Below are 17,505 nucleotides of genomic sequence, written 5' to 3' on the forward strand. Positions count from 1 at the left end.
ATATAATTATGTTATCATAAAAACAGGGACGGATTGTTTCATTAATCTACCTAGCCCAAAGTTCCAAAAGGTCTACTCATTCATGGTTATGATCACACAAAGCTAGAAGGTTGATATTTGTGAGATCATAATTAGAAATAGTAGATTAGGGACCCTTCGGTCTGCTCATGGCCGAAGGACATAACCGAAGGGTTCTCTATCGAAATCTTCAATCATCTGTCGCCGCCCCTTTGGTTGGTAGTTGCCCGTTGGAGAAGGCTGAAGGTGACCTTCGGTTGAGCTGAGGCCGAAGACTCTGCCCAAAGGTGCTTCTGGAATCTCACTCTTTCACTCTTTGCTCATTTCCGCGATAGAGTGACATATATCCAGTAAACCCGTCATAACTCTTCCATTGCAGATCCGATTATCTTTAAATCACCTCCGTTGGAAAGCTAACTCACTTGTCTATAACTTTCGTGAAGAGATTCGAAGCTAAATCACAATGTAAGATCTTCATCTGAGTCGATATTTGAGACGATTTTAATAAGTTCTGATTCTTCTTTTCTCTTCTTTCCCTTCATCTTTCTTTGGTCATTCTTTTGCTGATTCTTTGAACTCTCCTACATCTCTTTTCTATCTCCATTGCTCCATTCTCCTTATATTAGCTCCTTTTTGATCCATATGACTCCAAAACGCAATGATCCACTCCATGAACCTATAAAGGACAAAAACAATGCAAATATGCACCTATAGACCTAATCATGAATGCAAATTGATGAAAACGAAGAGAAATGAAGTCTTAAATCTGACAAAAACAGAATATATCAGTTTGGTCCCCAAACTAACCTGCCTTCCTCCGATTGGACTTGGGGAAAGTCATCTATCCCCTTGGATCATCTGGACAATTTGGACATCTCTCGATTGGTTTTCAGAAAGGAACAGATCCAACCAGAAGAGGCACTGAATCTTGCCATTATCCTGGTAAAGGAGTGGAAGATAGCCCAACCGAAGCAATCCCATACCAGATCTACTCCACCACCACCGATACCTCCACCCAATTCACTAGTTCGAGTGACTTGCTTCACTGATGCGGCTTGGAAAGAGAATAAGAAGACAGGATGCGGCTGGATCTTCAAAGACCAAGTTAACCTATCTCTTCTCCATGGATCCTCAGCCACAAACCACGTCCGGTCTCTGCTGATGGCCGCAGCATTAGCAACACTCACAGCTGTAGGAGTTGCCATTGAATCAGGTTTTACCCATCTACATTTCGCATTAAACTCACAGCTGCTAGTCAAAACTCTCAATGGAAAACTCTAATTAAAGAAACTTCATGGGATTCTACACAATATCTTTATCCTATCTTCTACTTTTTTTATCTGCTCTTTTGTTTACACTCCTAAATATCTAATTTGCCAAGCATATGCTTTTTCAAAAGAATCTCTAAGGTCTCTTTGTGTCGAACCCTAATTGTTTTATCTAATGAAAAATTAGTTTGGCCAAAAAAAAAACCAATTTTTTCAGTGAGAGTTTTTGGCTAGAGGGAGAGTTGAGGTTCTTTAGGATACTATTTATAACAAACCCTAAAATAAGTGTTCTTATACTTTTATAAATATATTTTTATCTTTAACGTTCCAAGTTTCCAACATCATTATTTGTTGTTAGTACGAACATATAAGCAAACAAGTCACAAGACATTAATTTCTTGTTTATATAAACATTCTGAAACACACATAAAAGAAAATTTGAAAAATTAAAAGTAAGAGAGAAACGAATGTGGCAACAATAAAGAAAAGAATCACAATCCACAAGCGTCGATAAAAACCGCAATAACGAATTATGTTGAACTCAGTAGATATAGCCAGCCAAAAGAGCCACGGTGGCTGCAGCCAAGCCGGTGAACATATCGGCGGCAACAATGACAGCTGCGTTTGGTGGTGATTTAGCTGGTGCATGGTCATCGTGACCTTCGTGATCATCGTGACCCTTGTGATCGTCGTGTCCCTGAGCCGAGACCATCGCAATCATGAACGCCAACAGTAGACAAACTACACTGATCTGAACAAAGATCTTCTTCATCATTTTCAGTTGGACTTCTTTTCGAAGACGCTGCGTTTCAGTTGAGTTTCGATGAATGTAAGATAAGATTTGGATGTGGTTGTGTTATGAGACTGATTAATAAAAGTGGGTTTATATAGAGGATTCAACAAATCATATTGCTGTGTGTGGTTTTTTATTTATATGTTAAACAATCTTATCTATTGTCCTTCCCCGCTTGCAATTCTTAATAGTATTTGATAGTTGACATTCACTAAGACATGAGGAAGGCTCAAACATAATACTGTATTTTTTTTGGAAGATGTGTTCATAATTGCGACTCAATATTTCCTAATTCGATTCATACACAAAATTATATCACGATGCAAACATATATTATAAGTACTAAAAAATATATCAAATTTGATAGCTAAATTTTTGCTTTATGCGAAATCATACATTAAACACAAAAAGTTAAAAAAACCCCGTACTTTTAACATCAGATAACTGTGTATAAATTAACCAAATATTTGTTTAGTTAAATATATTTTCAGACCGTAGGTGACACATATAGTTTGTATAATATGACTCAAATATATCAAGTGGGTTTATATAGTTTCAGACCGTAGGTGAAATCATTTGTGCACGTATGAAGTTATGAACAAGCTGGCTTACCCTTGATAATAATATGTATTAGTATAAAAATTTGTCTTGCCATTATGATGACATTTAAATATTTAATGTACAGAGATACACTAGGAAACGAAGGACGTGGATTCAAATTATTTTGTACTAGCGTTAAAGGTCGTACCACCTTGGTGTACACTGGTACGTCCGGGGACTGTTCAGCAAATTTATAGTACTATTTTTAGTCCAGATTTCGTTAATAAAAAAATTAAAATTATTATTCAATAGAATTTGGTGGACAAATTAATTAAAGTACAAATGAAATTAAATATCTATATATACATTTTTTAAGTATATTTTGTGTTATATCCTTTTAGCTATGGTTATTTATTTTTTTTATTTACAACTTTAGACCTTAGTGTGATATTTACATACCTAATAAAGATTATTTCCTAATAAAGATTATTTCCACAATCATTTGAATATAGCAAACAGAAACTAATAAACTCTAGACAATATAGCCAATGGAAACTAATTAATAAAAAACTGAAATCAAATCTACATTTCCTATTCTTATTATACATTAACTCGATATCTTATTATATAAAGCTTGATGTCAAAATTACTCATTAACGAGATCTTGACACGTGTCCAGACTACTGATTAACACGATCGCGACATGTGTTAAATTAACAATCTTAGATTTTGACACATGTTAAGTTAATCGCTAGAAAAAAAAGTTAAAAAATATTTACCAAACAAAAAAAACTAATATAAAAGCAAAAAAGAAATATTTACCTATCACCATAACGAAATAGAGCATATGTCTTATTAAGCCGTGCTTACCCTTGGGCAAAAAGGGCAAATGCCCAAAGCCACCAAAAAAATACTAAAATTTTAGGCCACATTTTATATAAAAAGTATTTAAGCTTATATTTAGTTAACTTAATATATTGTGTTTTATCCTTTTAATAATGGAAACTTTTCATTAGAAATTGTATATTTTAAAATACTTTAAGTTTTATTGAGATTTTCTTATCTTGAAAATAAATTCCTTACTAATATATAACAACATAAGTAAAAAAAAAGTATCTAAACAAAGAATAACTAAAAGTAGTAGATGTGGATAATTACTATAAAACATTGTGAGTTAAAAAGATGATTTTAGTTTTATTTTCATATTATTGGTTTTGTTATTAACATTTCATTTTTGTTTAACATTAAAATAATTTACTAATAAATATACAAAAGTCAAAAAAAAACAATTTGCCCTAGGCCTCCATAAGTGTGAGCACGACACTATTATTAATATAGATGTATATTAAGTAACAGACTCCTATATCATCGTGTATAATTTTTTATTTTTTTAACTGTCTTTTAATTTCTCAAAATTTATTGGGTTGGTCATAAACTCATTGCACTCGTATAGATATATTTTCCTCGGTTTTTCATCCAAAATATTTTTTCAATAAACAGTTTTAGAGGTTAAACAAACTGTCACTACAAATTTTAGTGGTGAAAAGAAACTACGTCAAAATGAAAGTAAAGAGACAAAAATTAGTTTAATTTGTTCACATATACATTTTATAGATAGTGATAAAGAGTGTATTTTAACAATAACATATTTGAGCGCATAAGAACACATTATTAGTGGTAAAACATAGAGTAAAATTATACGTAGATGCTAATAAGATGACACTTTGACGGGTTAATTGCATGTAAAAAAATTTGTGAATAAGTTGTTGATTGTTTTTGAAATTTGACAATAATAATATTCGTAATGGATAATGTTTAAAAAACATTTTGGTGGTCGATAATTTAGCTTTAGTTTATTGTAAGAATTGAAATAATAATTTATCTATTAAAGTAAAAATAGATAAAACTTCTTTCTAAATAAAAATATTTATCTTTATATTTCCGGAAAATATATTTCACTTACAACATATTATTTCTATATTTAAAAAAAAAATTATTAAATAATTTTAAAACCTGCACATTGTGCGGGTCCTAATCTAGTAGTATAGAAAATGGAAATTAATTACTATACACATATGAAACAACTTAGTGAAATAGTTGTTGTCTTAATCATAAATCTTTTGCATTAATTCAAAATTGTCATATATATTTTAGTTTTTTTTCTTGCTCACCAATATTTTCTCGATCTCATATCACATCTAATTTTACCATCTTCAAAAAACTATATAAATAACGTCTCAATAACAATACAAAAATGCATCAATTCATATACAACTTCGTATTTCAACTAGCGAAGTAATCTTCCCAGTTGAGACACTTGATTTGGTGTGTTGGCTATAAACACATGCACACTTATTCCTTTATTAGTTTATTGGTACAAAATGTTTATGCTTTCTTTATTTCATCTCTAATATATATTCTTTTCTTATCTTAGGTGGTTTAAAATCCATTTATTTGAGAATAAAAAATTGGTTTCACGATACGTGAACATGCAACCTTCCGGTTAGTGAATAATCTAAATTTTTTTGTTTGATTTATTTCATATCTACACTAATTTGTTTTTGACTTCATGTAGTTATGTCACAAATACATGTTGAGAAAGAAACCAGTTCTGAGTTTAGCTCAAGGTGAACTGCTCACATTTCGAAGTATCCTCTTTACATTTATTATTGAATATATACTATCCTCTTGACTTATCAAGCTTTTCAGTTTTTGGTACACCCTAGGTTTTTGCTTTGATCCATTTGTATATCTTTTCAAACGATTGGGAGTAGATTAAAGGGGCCGATGTTGAGACCATAGAGGAGGAAAATATATAGTAGGAAGAGAGAAGACAGAGATGAGTTTGGTGGAGTTGCTCATGTTTTTTTGTTTTGCTAACTGTTGTTCATCGTTTTTGTTGAATGATGATTGTTTAATTGATTCCAAAGTGGCTATTAAATGTTCTATGTACTTTGTAATGATTTAGTAGAGTAATATGTCAGCATGACAATCATGTAATTTATATGATACTTTAGAATTTTTTTCCTGTAAATATATTCATATTTTATTGTATATGTATAACGGGTTGAATCTAAAAACAGTAATTTAATACTGAAAAAGCTGTAAAAATCTAACCTTTAAACTATAAAAAAGAAATTTTGACGGCGTATAATCAATATTAAAATAATAAATATATCTATTTTTAAGCTGATTTAATTACTACTATAAAAAACAAATCATCTTGTGTGAAATACGGGTGCAATCCTAGAATTAATATTCAAAATATAAATATACAATATTAAACACAAAAAGAGAAACAAATAAAGTTAAAAAATGTTAAAATCTAGTTTTCGTTGGAAAACAAAAGTTGTCAATTGGTATTGACTATTGAGACTGCGCTCATACTTCTCTTCACAGGATGGTTCTTGAATCTTTTTTTCGGTCTCTTTAATTATCTGATATATATGGTAGTGTTGTAAAACACGGATGGTGGATTACCATAACCGATCCACACTCGGCCCGTATTCGGCCCATGTACGTCCAAGACAGTAAGGCCCATCGGCCACCACCATTAGTCTAGGTCGGTTTAGACTTCCTAATGTAATTGGGCTTTGCCCTTGACTATATATATGTAACATTCGATTGGGATAATAATAATAAGACAAGAGAAAACCTCTTTCGAGTTTCTCTAGTTTACAACACGTTATCAGCACGAGTTTGCCCTAACCTCCAACTGAGAAAAACCTTAAAACCCTAAGCCGCCGCCGCACACAAAGTCCCTTCTTTGTCCATACTCGGCAATCGGTTCCTGTCCGTAATCCGTCCGAGTCCGTCCGTGTTCGGCGATCAGTTCTCGTCCGGGGTGAGTACTGTTCGGAGATCTGTTCTTGTTCGTGAAGCAGCTGTGTTCGTGATCGGTTCTTCCTCCTATCTAAGCTGAGGTTCGTGATCAAGCTAAGTGTAAAACCGAGGTCTTTAGCTCCCGGTTCATATCCAGTCAACCTCCAAACGGTGGAAGGTAAATAAATCTAAACCCCCTTAGAACATATAAATCGAACATGTTCTCCTAAATCTAATGGGACATTAAAACTTGCAATTACACAATCAACAAACCAAAACCCTATAACCCTAAAACTTAAAATCGGATTGTTATAGGGTTGTTTTAGATTGTTTGCAATTAAATCTATTATGCCATATTTAAAATACAGTTTGATTGTTTGTTTAAAATCGATGGCATGAATACCTAGATCTAAAACCTAAAATTTGAAAATATTAAACTGTTTGATCTAGGTTCAAATCTGATTATGAGTATTGGTTTAGTAAAATTAAAACCCTAAAATCTAAGACATTAAAATCGGATTAATTATATGTTTCACATAGAACCCTAAAATCGATTAGGAAAATTTCTAATTTAATTTGTTGGTCATTATCTAGTATATTTAAGAAATTTAAATATATTAGACAATATCCTAAAAGACTAGAAATTATTTCTTAAACCTTTGTCCTAACCCTAAAACTAGAAAAAGGAAAAACTTGTATAGGAAAAGGAAATTCTTGCATGCTAGATTTTATATTTATGTAGGATTGTTCTCATGCACATAATAGGCCACGAAATTACATAAATAAACAAGACACTATCCAATAATATAATCGGCATGTTTCGGTCTCATATATACCGCATAGCCCAAAAGAAAATAAATCCATGGTCCGGTTTTTACCGCATGGCCTAGACTATAAATCGGCATGGTTCGGTTTTGAAAACCACATGACCCAAGAGCATAATATTCGGCATGGTTCGGTCTCATATATACCGCATAGCCCAAAGATAGAACGATTACATGTTTCGGTCTCATGTATACCGCATGGTACTAATCGTATGCATGTTTCTATTTTGTAGAATGGCAAAGATCAACAATCTCAACTATGCTGCACTTAACGCGTCCGGAGACAACTACCTCAAATGGGCTTTGGACACCAAGATAAATTTGAAATCAAAGGACCTATGCGAATGCATTGAGGATGGTAACGATTGCACTGAAAAGAGTAGGTATAAGGCGATTTTGTTAATCCGCCACCATCTTGCTGAAAACCTCAAGGATCAATACCTTACAATAGAGAATCCTCTTGAGCTTTGGACAGAGTTGAAAAATAGATATGGACACCAAAAGACGGTGCTCCTACCAAAAGCTCAATTCGATTGGAAAAACTTAAGGATCCAGGACTTCAAATCCGTGGATGAGTATAACTCAGAGCTATTTAAGATAGTCTCAATCCTTAAGTTATGTGGTAAGGAGATCACTGAGGAAGATCTGCTAGAGAAGACATTCTCAACCTTTCACACCAACAATATACTGCTTCAACAACAGTATCGTGAAAAGGGTTTCAAAACTTATGCAGATCTTATCTCTTGTTTGCTGCTTGCTGAGCAAAACAATGAGTTGCTACTCATGAACAGTGCAATGAGACCTCCTGGTTCAGCCCCATTACCTGAAGCACACAAAGCCGATTTGACCAAGAAAGAGCCCAAAGAACCCACCGGGCCCAAAGAGACTAACTATGTCCATAAGAGCAAGTACCATGGTCTTGGCCGTGATGGTAAAGGACGTGGTGGTCGTGGTAATTACCAAGGGAACTACTACGATGGTTACGGCTGTGGGAACCGGTCCGACTTCGGTCGTGGCCGTGGTAGAGGCCGCGGAATTCACAAACCGCAACATAAGCCTAAATCGGTTTGTAACCAATGTGGTATGGGGAATCATTGGGCTAAGACGTGCAGATCATCTAAGTATCTCATTGATCTTTATCAAGAGAGTTTGAAGAAAAATCCAAAAGCCAATATGGTCCATCTCGATGGTGAAGGAGATTTCGACCATGAGAATGATGATCTATTGGACTATGAAACTTCGGATTGTCTAGGAGAGGATAATTAAAAAAAAATTGTCTTGGTTTAATTTATGTTTTATGATTTGAATTTTATTTAATTATGACATTGGATTATATTTTTTTGGTTTAAATTCAATAATTTTATTTCCTTCATTATAAAATTATTTGTTTATGTTAAAACATAAATTCTTGTCCATTTTAGAAATGGTTGAGGGCATACTTGTGGTAAATAGTGGATCCAGCCACACGATTTTGAAGGATAAGAGATATTTCATTAATCTCATAATGAAAAATGACAATATTAGTACAATTGCGGGTATAGCAAGTTTAATTGAAGGCTACGGCCAAACACACATACTTTTGCCTAATGACACACATCTTGAAATAAGTAATGCCTTATATTCACCCAGCTCTAAGAGAAACTTATTGAGCTTTAGAGACATTCGTTTGAATGGTCTACATGTTGAAACTAAGGGTGAAGGAAACCAAGTGTTCTTACAAATTACTGAAATCACCCAAGGATCTAAGAAAATCCTAGAGACTATACCCGCACTAGCCACTGGTTTATACCATGCTAAGATTAATATGATAGAGGCTAATTTGGCAATGAATAAAATGTTCAAAGAACAATTCACTTTATGGCATGACCGGCTTGGCCATCCGGGTTCTAACATGATGCGTAAGCTAATAATAAACTCTAAAGGGCACACTCTAAGAGAGAGAAGAGTTATTCCTAAAAATCTCACATGTGTAGCATGTGCACAAGGAAAACTCATTGTGAGGCCATNAGACATTCGTTTGAATGGTCTACATGTTGAAACTAAGGGTGAAGGAAACCAAGAGTTCCTACAAATTACTGAAATCACCCAAGGATCTAAGAAAATCCTAGAGACTATACCCGCACTAGCCACTGGTTTATACCATGCTAAGATTAATATGATATAGGCTAATTTGGCAATGAATAAAATGTTCAAAGAACAATTCACTTTATGGCATGACCGGCTTGGCCATCCGGGTTCTAACATGATGCGTAAGCTAATAATAAACTCTAAAGGGCACACTCTAAAAGAGAGAAGAGTTATTCCTAAGAATCTCACGTGTGTAGCATGTGCACAAAGAAAACTCATTGTGAGGCCATCACCAGTAAAAGTCACTAAAGAGACTTTAAATTTTCTGGAAAGGATACAAGGAGATATATGTGGACCAATACACCCACCATGTGGGACGTTTAGATACTTTATGGTTCTAATCGACGCATCGACCAGATGGTCGCATGTTTGTCTATTGTCAACTAGAAACCTTGCGTTTGCTAGATTGCTGGCCCAGATTATACGGCTAAGAGCCCATTTTCCAGATTTTCCACTTAAGACTATACGTCTAGATAATGCTGGTGAATTTACATCCCAAGCGTTTAATGAATATTGTATGTCCATGGGGGTGAGTGTGGACCATCTTGTGGCACATGTCCATACACAAAATGGATTAGCTGAATCCTTCATTAAACTGATCCAATTGATTGCTCGACCATTACTAATGAGGTCGCAGCTTCCTGTGTCGGCTTGGGGACACGCAGTATTACATGCAGCAGAGCTTATAGGCATCAGACCATCTAGTGAACATAAGTATTCACCATCCCAGTTATTAACGGGCCATGAGCCAGACATATCCCATCTCAAAACATTCGGGTGTGCCGTTTATGTACCGATTGCTCCACCACAGAGAACTAAGATGGGACCACAAAGGAGGATGGGAATATATGTTGGATATGATTCTCCCACCATTATTAAGTATCTTGAGCCAACTACAGGTGATTTATCTAAAGCCAGATACGCGGACTGTCAGTTTGATGAAACCGACTTTCCCAAATTAGGTGGAGAGACAAGCAAGCTGGTCAAAGATATTTCATGGAATCAAACATCCTTAAATTGGCAATATCCTCGGACTCTAGTCTGTGATGCAGAGGTCCTAAAGATTATACATTTGCAAAAGCTAGCTATACAATTGCCAGATTCCTTTGCTGACCCTAAGAGAGTAACAAAATCGTACATACCAGCTTGTAATGCACCAGTACGTATTGATGTTCAAAAGGAACACAATAATCAAGTTGCTACAACGTCTAAGACCCGTTTGAAAAGAGGTAGACCAATAGGTTCCAAAGATAAGAACCCTCGGAAATCTAAGAAAGGTGCAAATGAAACCGAGGTTAAAGAGATAATAGACATGGCCGCGGCAAATCCTAAGGTACCGAATGAGGTTTGGGACGCTGAACCTCAATGTCCGGAAGGTATTGATAATAATGAGATCTCAATCAATTATATCATGTCTGGAATACAATGGAACAGAAAAGATGTCGACATCGATGAAATATTTGCATACAAGGTAGCACTTGAAATAAATGAGGATCATGAATCCACGTCCATTTTAGAGTGCACTCAAAGACCAGAATGGTTAAAATGGAAAGAAGCTATCGACGTGGAATTAAGTTCATTAAAGAAAAGGAATGTGTTTGGTCCGATCTTAAGGACACCATTCGATATAAAACCAGTTGGACATAAGTGGGTCTTTGTAAGAAAGAGAAATGAGAATAATGAAATCGTGAGATATAAAGCACGGCTTGTAGCACAAGGATTCTCTCAAAGACCCGAAATAGACTATGAGGAGACATACTCCCCTGTGATGGATGCAACGACTTTTAGATTTCTAATAAGTCTGGCTATAAGAGAAAAACTGGATTTGCGGTTAATGGATGTTGTAACCACATACTTATATGGTCTACTGGATAATGAAATATACATGAGATTACCAGAGGGTATTGAGCTCAAAGATAAGAGAGGTTCTCGAGAACAATACTGCATAAGGCTAAACAAATCACTTTATGGACTGAAACAAAGTGGGTGAATGTGGTAAAATAGACTAAGTGAGTACCTAGCCAAAGAGGGCTATAAGAATGACCCCATCAGTCCATGTATATTTATAAAGAAGTTTGCAAACAAAGGGTTTTTCATAATAGCAGTATATGTGGATGATTTAAACATCCTAGGAACCTCTGGGGAAATCGCCCAAACAGTCAAATATCTAAAGAAAAAATACAAGATGAAAGACCTATGCAAGACAAAATTCTGTTTAGGATTGCAGCTTGAGTACATAAATGATGGAATCCTTGTGCATCAAATGGCATATACAGAAAAGGTACTCAAGGGATTTAATATGGACCAAGCTCACCCATTGAATAGCCTGATGGTTGTGAGGAGCCTTGATTTAGATAAAGATCCATTTGGTCCAAAGAAGGACGATGAAGAAATTCTCGGACCAGAAGTGCCATACCTCAGTAAAATAGGAGCGTTAATGTTCTTGGCTAGCCACACTAGACCAGACATATGTTTTGCCGTAAACCTCCTAGCAAGATTTAGCTCTTTTCCAACCCAAAGGCACTGGAATGGTATCAAACATGTGTTGCGTTACCTACAAGGAACGCTTGATTTGAGTTTATGTTATACTAACTATAACAAAGAAGGTTTAGTTGGTTTTGCTGATGCAGGTTATCTATCGGATCCGCACAATGCTAGGTCTCAAACCGGCTATGTGTTCACACACGGTGGTACAGCTATTTCATGGCGTTCTATGAAGCAAACCATTGCAGCCACATCATCTAATCATGCCGAAATCTTAGCAATGCATGAAGCCAGCCGTGAGTGTATGGTTGAGGTCGATGACTCAACATATCAGGACAGATTGTGGCATGGCCGACGATAAGGAAGCTACGGTTATCAATGAAGACAATACGGCCTGCATCGCACAGCTCAACGAAGGATACATCAAGGGAGATCGGACAAAGCATATTCTACCCAAGTTCTTCTTCACACATGAACTACAAAAGGCCGGAGAAGTTCAAGTGGTACAAGTTCAGTCTAACGACAATTCAGCCGATCTCTTCACCAAATCTTTACCGACGTCAACATTCAGGAAGCTCACGCACCAGATTGGAATGCGGAGACTTAAGGACTTCTAGGGATGCTTGGAACAGGGGGAGTAATGCGTGATGTACTCTTTTTCCTTCACTATGGTTTTTTCCCGATGGGTTTTCCTGGTAAGGTTTTAATGAGGCAGCACCCCCAAGCGCATTACAGAGATCCTACTTAGCATTTGCACGATTATGTCATCCAAGGGGGAGTTTTGTAAAACACGGATGGTGGATTACCATAACCGGCCCATACTCGGCCCGTACTCGGCCCATGTACGTCCAAGACAATAAGGCCCATCGGCCACCTCCTTTAGTCTAGGTCGGTTTAGACTTCCTAATGTAATTGGGCTTTGCCCTTGACTATATATATGTAACATTCGATTGGCATAATAATAATAAGACAAGAGAAAACCTCGTTCGAGTTTCTCTAGTTTACAACAGGTAGAACAGACTATCTTATTGTCAAACGGTGTGGAGATAGAAAAGCTGATGGTGCTTAATATATCGTGATGGTTTAAAGAGATCGAAAGAAGGGTGAGCACAAGTTAAACTAATTTAATTTATCTCACGATATTTAAACCTTCACATTCTGTTTTCGTCTTTGTCATCACTCATCACCAACCAATGTTCCATGATCAAGCTTTCTACGTTTTGAAAATTTGATCTCAAGCAATTTGTAAACAAAGATTATGAACATCGTATACAAATGGCTTGAGATCTTATACATATTAATTGGGTTCTTAATATGCGAACGAGCTTCTTTCTTTAAATAAATCTCATCTTCTCAAACCATTTGTTTACGATGTCCATAATATTATATATTATCGATAAAGCAGCCTATGGATATTTGAAGAGATTTTCGAAACTTTAGGAACAAGGAACTGAATGATAATGTAGTTTTACAATGTGTTGAAGCAAATGATTCTGTTGTCATATGCATTGTTATAGAACTGCCTAGATCCGAGGAAGGTTCAGGCTAAAGATGGTGATGAATGTCATTGAAGATGATGATCTCATATCAGCCTTGTCTGCGAACAGCTCTTGACGCCATAGCTCGCAGGTTAGCTCTTGCTAGCGACAGGTTAGAAACCGCTGAAGAAGAAGTTTCAGGCGTCGTTGTTACGCCAAACGCAGACGCGAACTCCTGCCGCTGCAACCGCAAGGCTAATGCGGCATCCCTATCTTGGTCCAACCTCATACTTGCGTTTCTACTCCTTCTCTCGCTCCTCTCGCTTCTCTCTTCAGATACAAGCAATCTCGAAAGATCCTCCCTCTGAAACCTCTCTTGAAACGACGCAGTTTCTCTGTTCCTGCTTCTTAGCCTTTGATTAGGATCTTTAGGACTCGGCGTCTCCATGCCTCTCGAGTTAGCAGCAGAAGCAGCTCTTTGTGCTTCGACTTCTTTAGGGAACAGAAGCTGGATCGTGTTCCAAAGAACCGTATTAATCGTACAATATCTTCCATTTCTGCATAGATAAAAACAACATCGTAAGATAGAATTTTGAAGCTTTCAATCCGAAACTCATATAACATTTGATTCTATTTACCCTATTAGTTGCCTGCATTTAGGACATTTCCTTCCACACTTGTCGGCGGCAGATCGCAAACACTTTTTGCAGAAGCTACAGAAGAAACCCAAAACTGAAACAAATCAGTACCAAATTCACCATATAAAAGATAATATAACTCTGTTATTGTAGTTAACCTACCTGTGTCCACAAGTTGTAGTACTGGGTTCAAAGCAAATCTCAAGACAAATCTGTAGAATCACGAACCAAAATCAATGAATTGCGAAAAAAAAGCACTAAAACAGAACAGTCTCAGGAGCCTCAAGATTCAGATTCATACCGCGCAAGACAATTCATCTCGAAGCTTATCTATGCAAGGAAGCAGAAGAGAAGTTGAGTTCTGCTCTGAGGGAATCTTGTCATCTTTAACTATCTTCTTCNAGGTTCAGGCTAAAGATGGTGATGAATGTCATTGAAGATGATGATCTCATATCACCCTTGCCTGCGAACAGCTCTTGACGCCATAGCTCGCAGGTTAGCTCTTGCTAGCGACAGGTTAGAAACCGATGAAGAAGAAGTTTCAGGCGCCGTTACGCCAAACGCAGACGCGAACTCCTGCCGCTGCAACCGCAAGGCTAATGCGGCATCCCTATCTTGGTCCAACCTCATACTTGCGTTTCTACTCCTTCTCTCGCTCCTCTCGCTTCTCTCTTCAGATACAAGCAATCTCGAAAGATCCTCCCTCTGAAACCTCTCTTGAAACGACGCAGTTTCTCTGTTCCTGCTTCTTAGCCTTTGATTAGGATCTTTAGGACTCGGCGTCTCCATGCCTCTCGAGTTAGCAGCAGAAGCAGCTCTTTGTGCTTCGACTTCTTTAGGGAACAGAAGCTGGATCGTGTTCCAAAGAACCGTATTAATCGTACAATATCTTCCATTTCTGCATAGATAAAAACAACATCGTAAGATAGAATTTTGAAGCTTTCAATCCGAAACTCATATAACATTTGATTCTATTTACCCTATTAGTTGCCTGCATTTAGGACATTTCCTTCCACACTTGTCGGCGGCAGATCGCAAACACTTTTTGCAGAAGCTACAGAAGAAACCCAAAACTGAAACAAATCAGTACCAAATTCACCATATAAAAGATAATATAACTCTGTTATTGTAGTTAACCTACCTGTGTCCACAAGTTGTAGTACTGGGTTCAAAGCAAATCTCAAGACAAATCTGTAGAATCACGAACCAAAATCAATGAATTGCGAAAAAAAAGCACTAAAACAGAACAGTCTCAGGAGCCTCAAGATTCAGATTCATACCGCGCAAGACAATTCATCTCGAAGCTTATCTATGCAAGGAAGCAGAAGAGAAGTTGAGTTCTGCTCTGAGGGAATCTTGTCATCTTTAACTATCTTCTTCTTCTCTTCTTGTTTAATTGCTTCTATCTCTTTCTTCTTCTTCTTCTTTTCTGCAGATCTTTCTTCTACCAACCGCAAAAAGATTCAATAAAACTTGATCTCTGTCACTAATTTCATGAATCCCTAATCTTTCCAAAATAAACATAATTTCAAAGTACCTTCATGCCTGATTACTTTATCAAGATCAATAACAGGTAACGGAACAAGACTTTGCTTAACTCGCTGCTTCCTGAGATTCACAAAATCGAACGAATTTCAAAAATCCCATTTTTCAGATTTCTCAATTTCTCAAAAACTGAAAACACCCATTTCCAGATTTCTCAATTTCTCAAAAATCTGAAGAACCCTAAAAATCAAAAATTTGGTTTACCTTCTTGAAGAACCTGAAGGAGGGGTTGATTTAAACAACAAATCAGAACGTCTCCTTCGCTTAGAAGAACTTCTTTCAGGTGTATCCTCGACCACAAAGCCAGCGATCAAATCCTCTTCGTCCCAACCCGCCATAGCCGCCGCCGATTTGAATCTCGGACTGATGAAAATCTCTCCGTTCTCACCGTTCTTATCCCTCGCGGTCGGTGCCTCCTTCGATCCATCTCCGGATCGGTTAGTAGCAACTCCCGTTGGTGTTTCATTCACCATTCCTCTCGATCTAGGATTTGAGATTTCCCGAGAACGCTCCCGAGAAGAGGAGAAAACAAAAAGAAATTGGGAAAGATAATATTTCCCCAACGGTCAGATTATCTTTTTAAAAATCTTGAATTCTTCTAAACGGTTAAATCTTAACTGGGCCTTTGATGGGCCCTGTTGACCTTTTCTTGAAATTATCATTTTAATCATTTTTTTTGGTAAGATATCAATTTGATCATTTACTGTCAAGATTTGATTTTCCTTATTTACTTTTAACTTCACTACTCGACCAAAAATTACAGCAAGGAAATAAAGATTCCACTGTAGAAATTCAGAAAAAGAAGAGGTTTAGTTTTGGCTATTGGGCTTTATGAAACTGTTTTCTAATCTTTCGAGCTATTCTATTCTGGGCTGACGAACCTATTTTATAGCTAACTTCATCGTCATCATTTTTCTCCCAAATAAAACGCTGCGTTTTAGTGTTCTTGAACATCTCAAAGACCTGATCTCTAAGCCCCGTATCATTCACCTCACAGAATCTCTCAGACCAATCGGGTGGTTCAACGGGTCGGGTTCCTAAACCGGGTGCTCGATCTCTCGACCCGACGTTCTCTTCGTTTTGCCAATCCGCCACGTAAGTCGCGACTCTCCGGTAAAACTTCTCCTTGAAAACCTCCCAGACCTGATACTTGTAATGATTAATTACCATTATGACCTTATCCACGTCGGTAAAGTTGAACTCATCCCTAAGATGAAAATGGTGAACGACGTTGATCAGCGTCGCGTTCATCGCTTCCGGTCGGATTATGCTCTTGTGTCTCTCCGGTAAAAAAACACGGCAAGTGTAACCCGTCGTGACTCCTTCCCTAGGCCGAGATCTCAAACCCGACGGTCCGAAACTGTGGCACGGCGTTCGAATTTCGCCGATCGAGTCAGAGGCTGTGTAATTTCTGATGACAGAAGGTAAGGATTCACCGGAAGGGATGTAGTAGAACTCGTCGACGTCGATAAACGCAACCCAATCGCAATCTCTCTTTGCACGGATCGCGCAATTGGAGAATCCGGCTTCTTGAGTTTTGATCCACGGCCAGAAATGTCTAGAGATGTTGTAACCGCGGCTAACGAGATTCTCGATCTCGGCGATTATGTCGTCGTCGCTGTTGTTATCGTAGATGAACCACCGTTGAACGCCGATCCCGGCGTGGTACATCACCCACTCTCTCAAAACCGCGGCTGCGTTTCGCGTCATGGTGCAAACGCACATCTGAAACGGTTTCTTCCGCGGAGGTTTAATGATCCGACCCGGTTGAGCGATCGAAGGAAGCATACCAGTTCCTCCTTTGATTCTAACCGAGACTTTAACAGGCCCATGGGCCGTTTTCGGGGGGTCCAAAACAGCCAACGGTGTTCTACAACGTACAATCTCCTGAGCCGCGGAGATAACATCTGATCTTATTAACCGATTATGCTTCGTGAAATCCCAGCCGTACACGCACTCATATCTCGA

General features: G+C 37.2%; 1 protein-coding gene across 2 annotated transcripts in view; it reads right to left on the bottom strand.

Moving 5' to 3' along the window:
- Window positions 14,403-17,505, bottom strand: part of LOC104790387 (glycosyltransferase family 92 protein RCOM_0530710-like) — a 4,281-nt gene continuing 1,178 nt past the window's right edge. The window contains exons 3-10 of one of the 2 annotated variants that reach the window (XM_010516133.2): window positions 16,431-17,493; window positions 16,269-16,274; window positions 15,742-16,012; window positions 15,530-15,600; window positions 15,273-15,436; window positions 15,134-15,183; window positions 14,972-15,046; window positions 14,403-14,890 (exon numbers count right to left, since the gene is read on the bottom strand). In XM_010516133.2, the coding sequence (XP_010514435.1) occupies window positions 14,446-14,890; window positions 14,972-15,046; window positions 15,134-15,183; window positions 15,273-15,436; window positions 15,530-15,600; window positions 15,742-16,012; window positions 16,269-16,274; window positions 16,431-17,493 (2,145 nt within the window). In that variant the 3' untranslated portion in view covers window positions 14,403-14,445. Of the gene's footprint in view, window positions 14,891-14,971; window positions 15,047-15,133; window positions 15,184-15,272; window positions 15,437-15,529; window positions 15,601-15,741; window positions 16,013-16,044; window positions 17,494-17,505 lie in introns of those variants that run through there. The other variant, XM_010516134.2, reaches the window with a different exon arrangement.

Source organism: Camelina sativa, chromosome 6 (assembly GCF_000633955.1).
Source record: "Camelina sativa cultivar DH55 chromosome 6, Cs, whole genome shotgun sequence".
Taxonomy (NCBI): domain Eukaryota; kingdom Viridiplantae; phylum Streptophyta; class Magnoliopsida; order Brassicales; family Brassicaceae; genus Camelina; species Camelina sativa.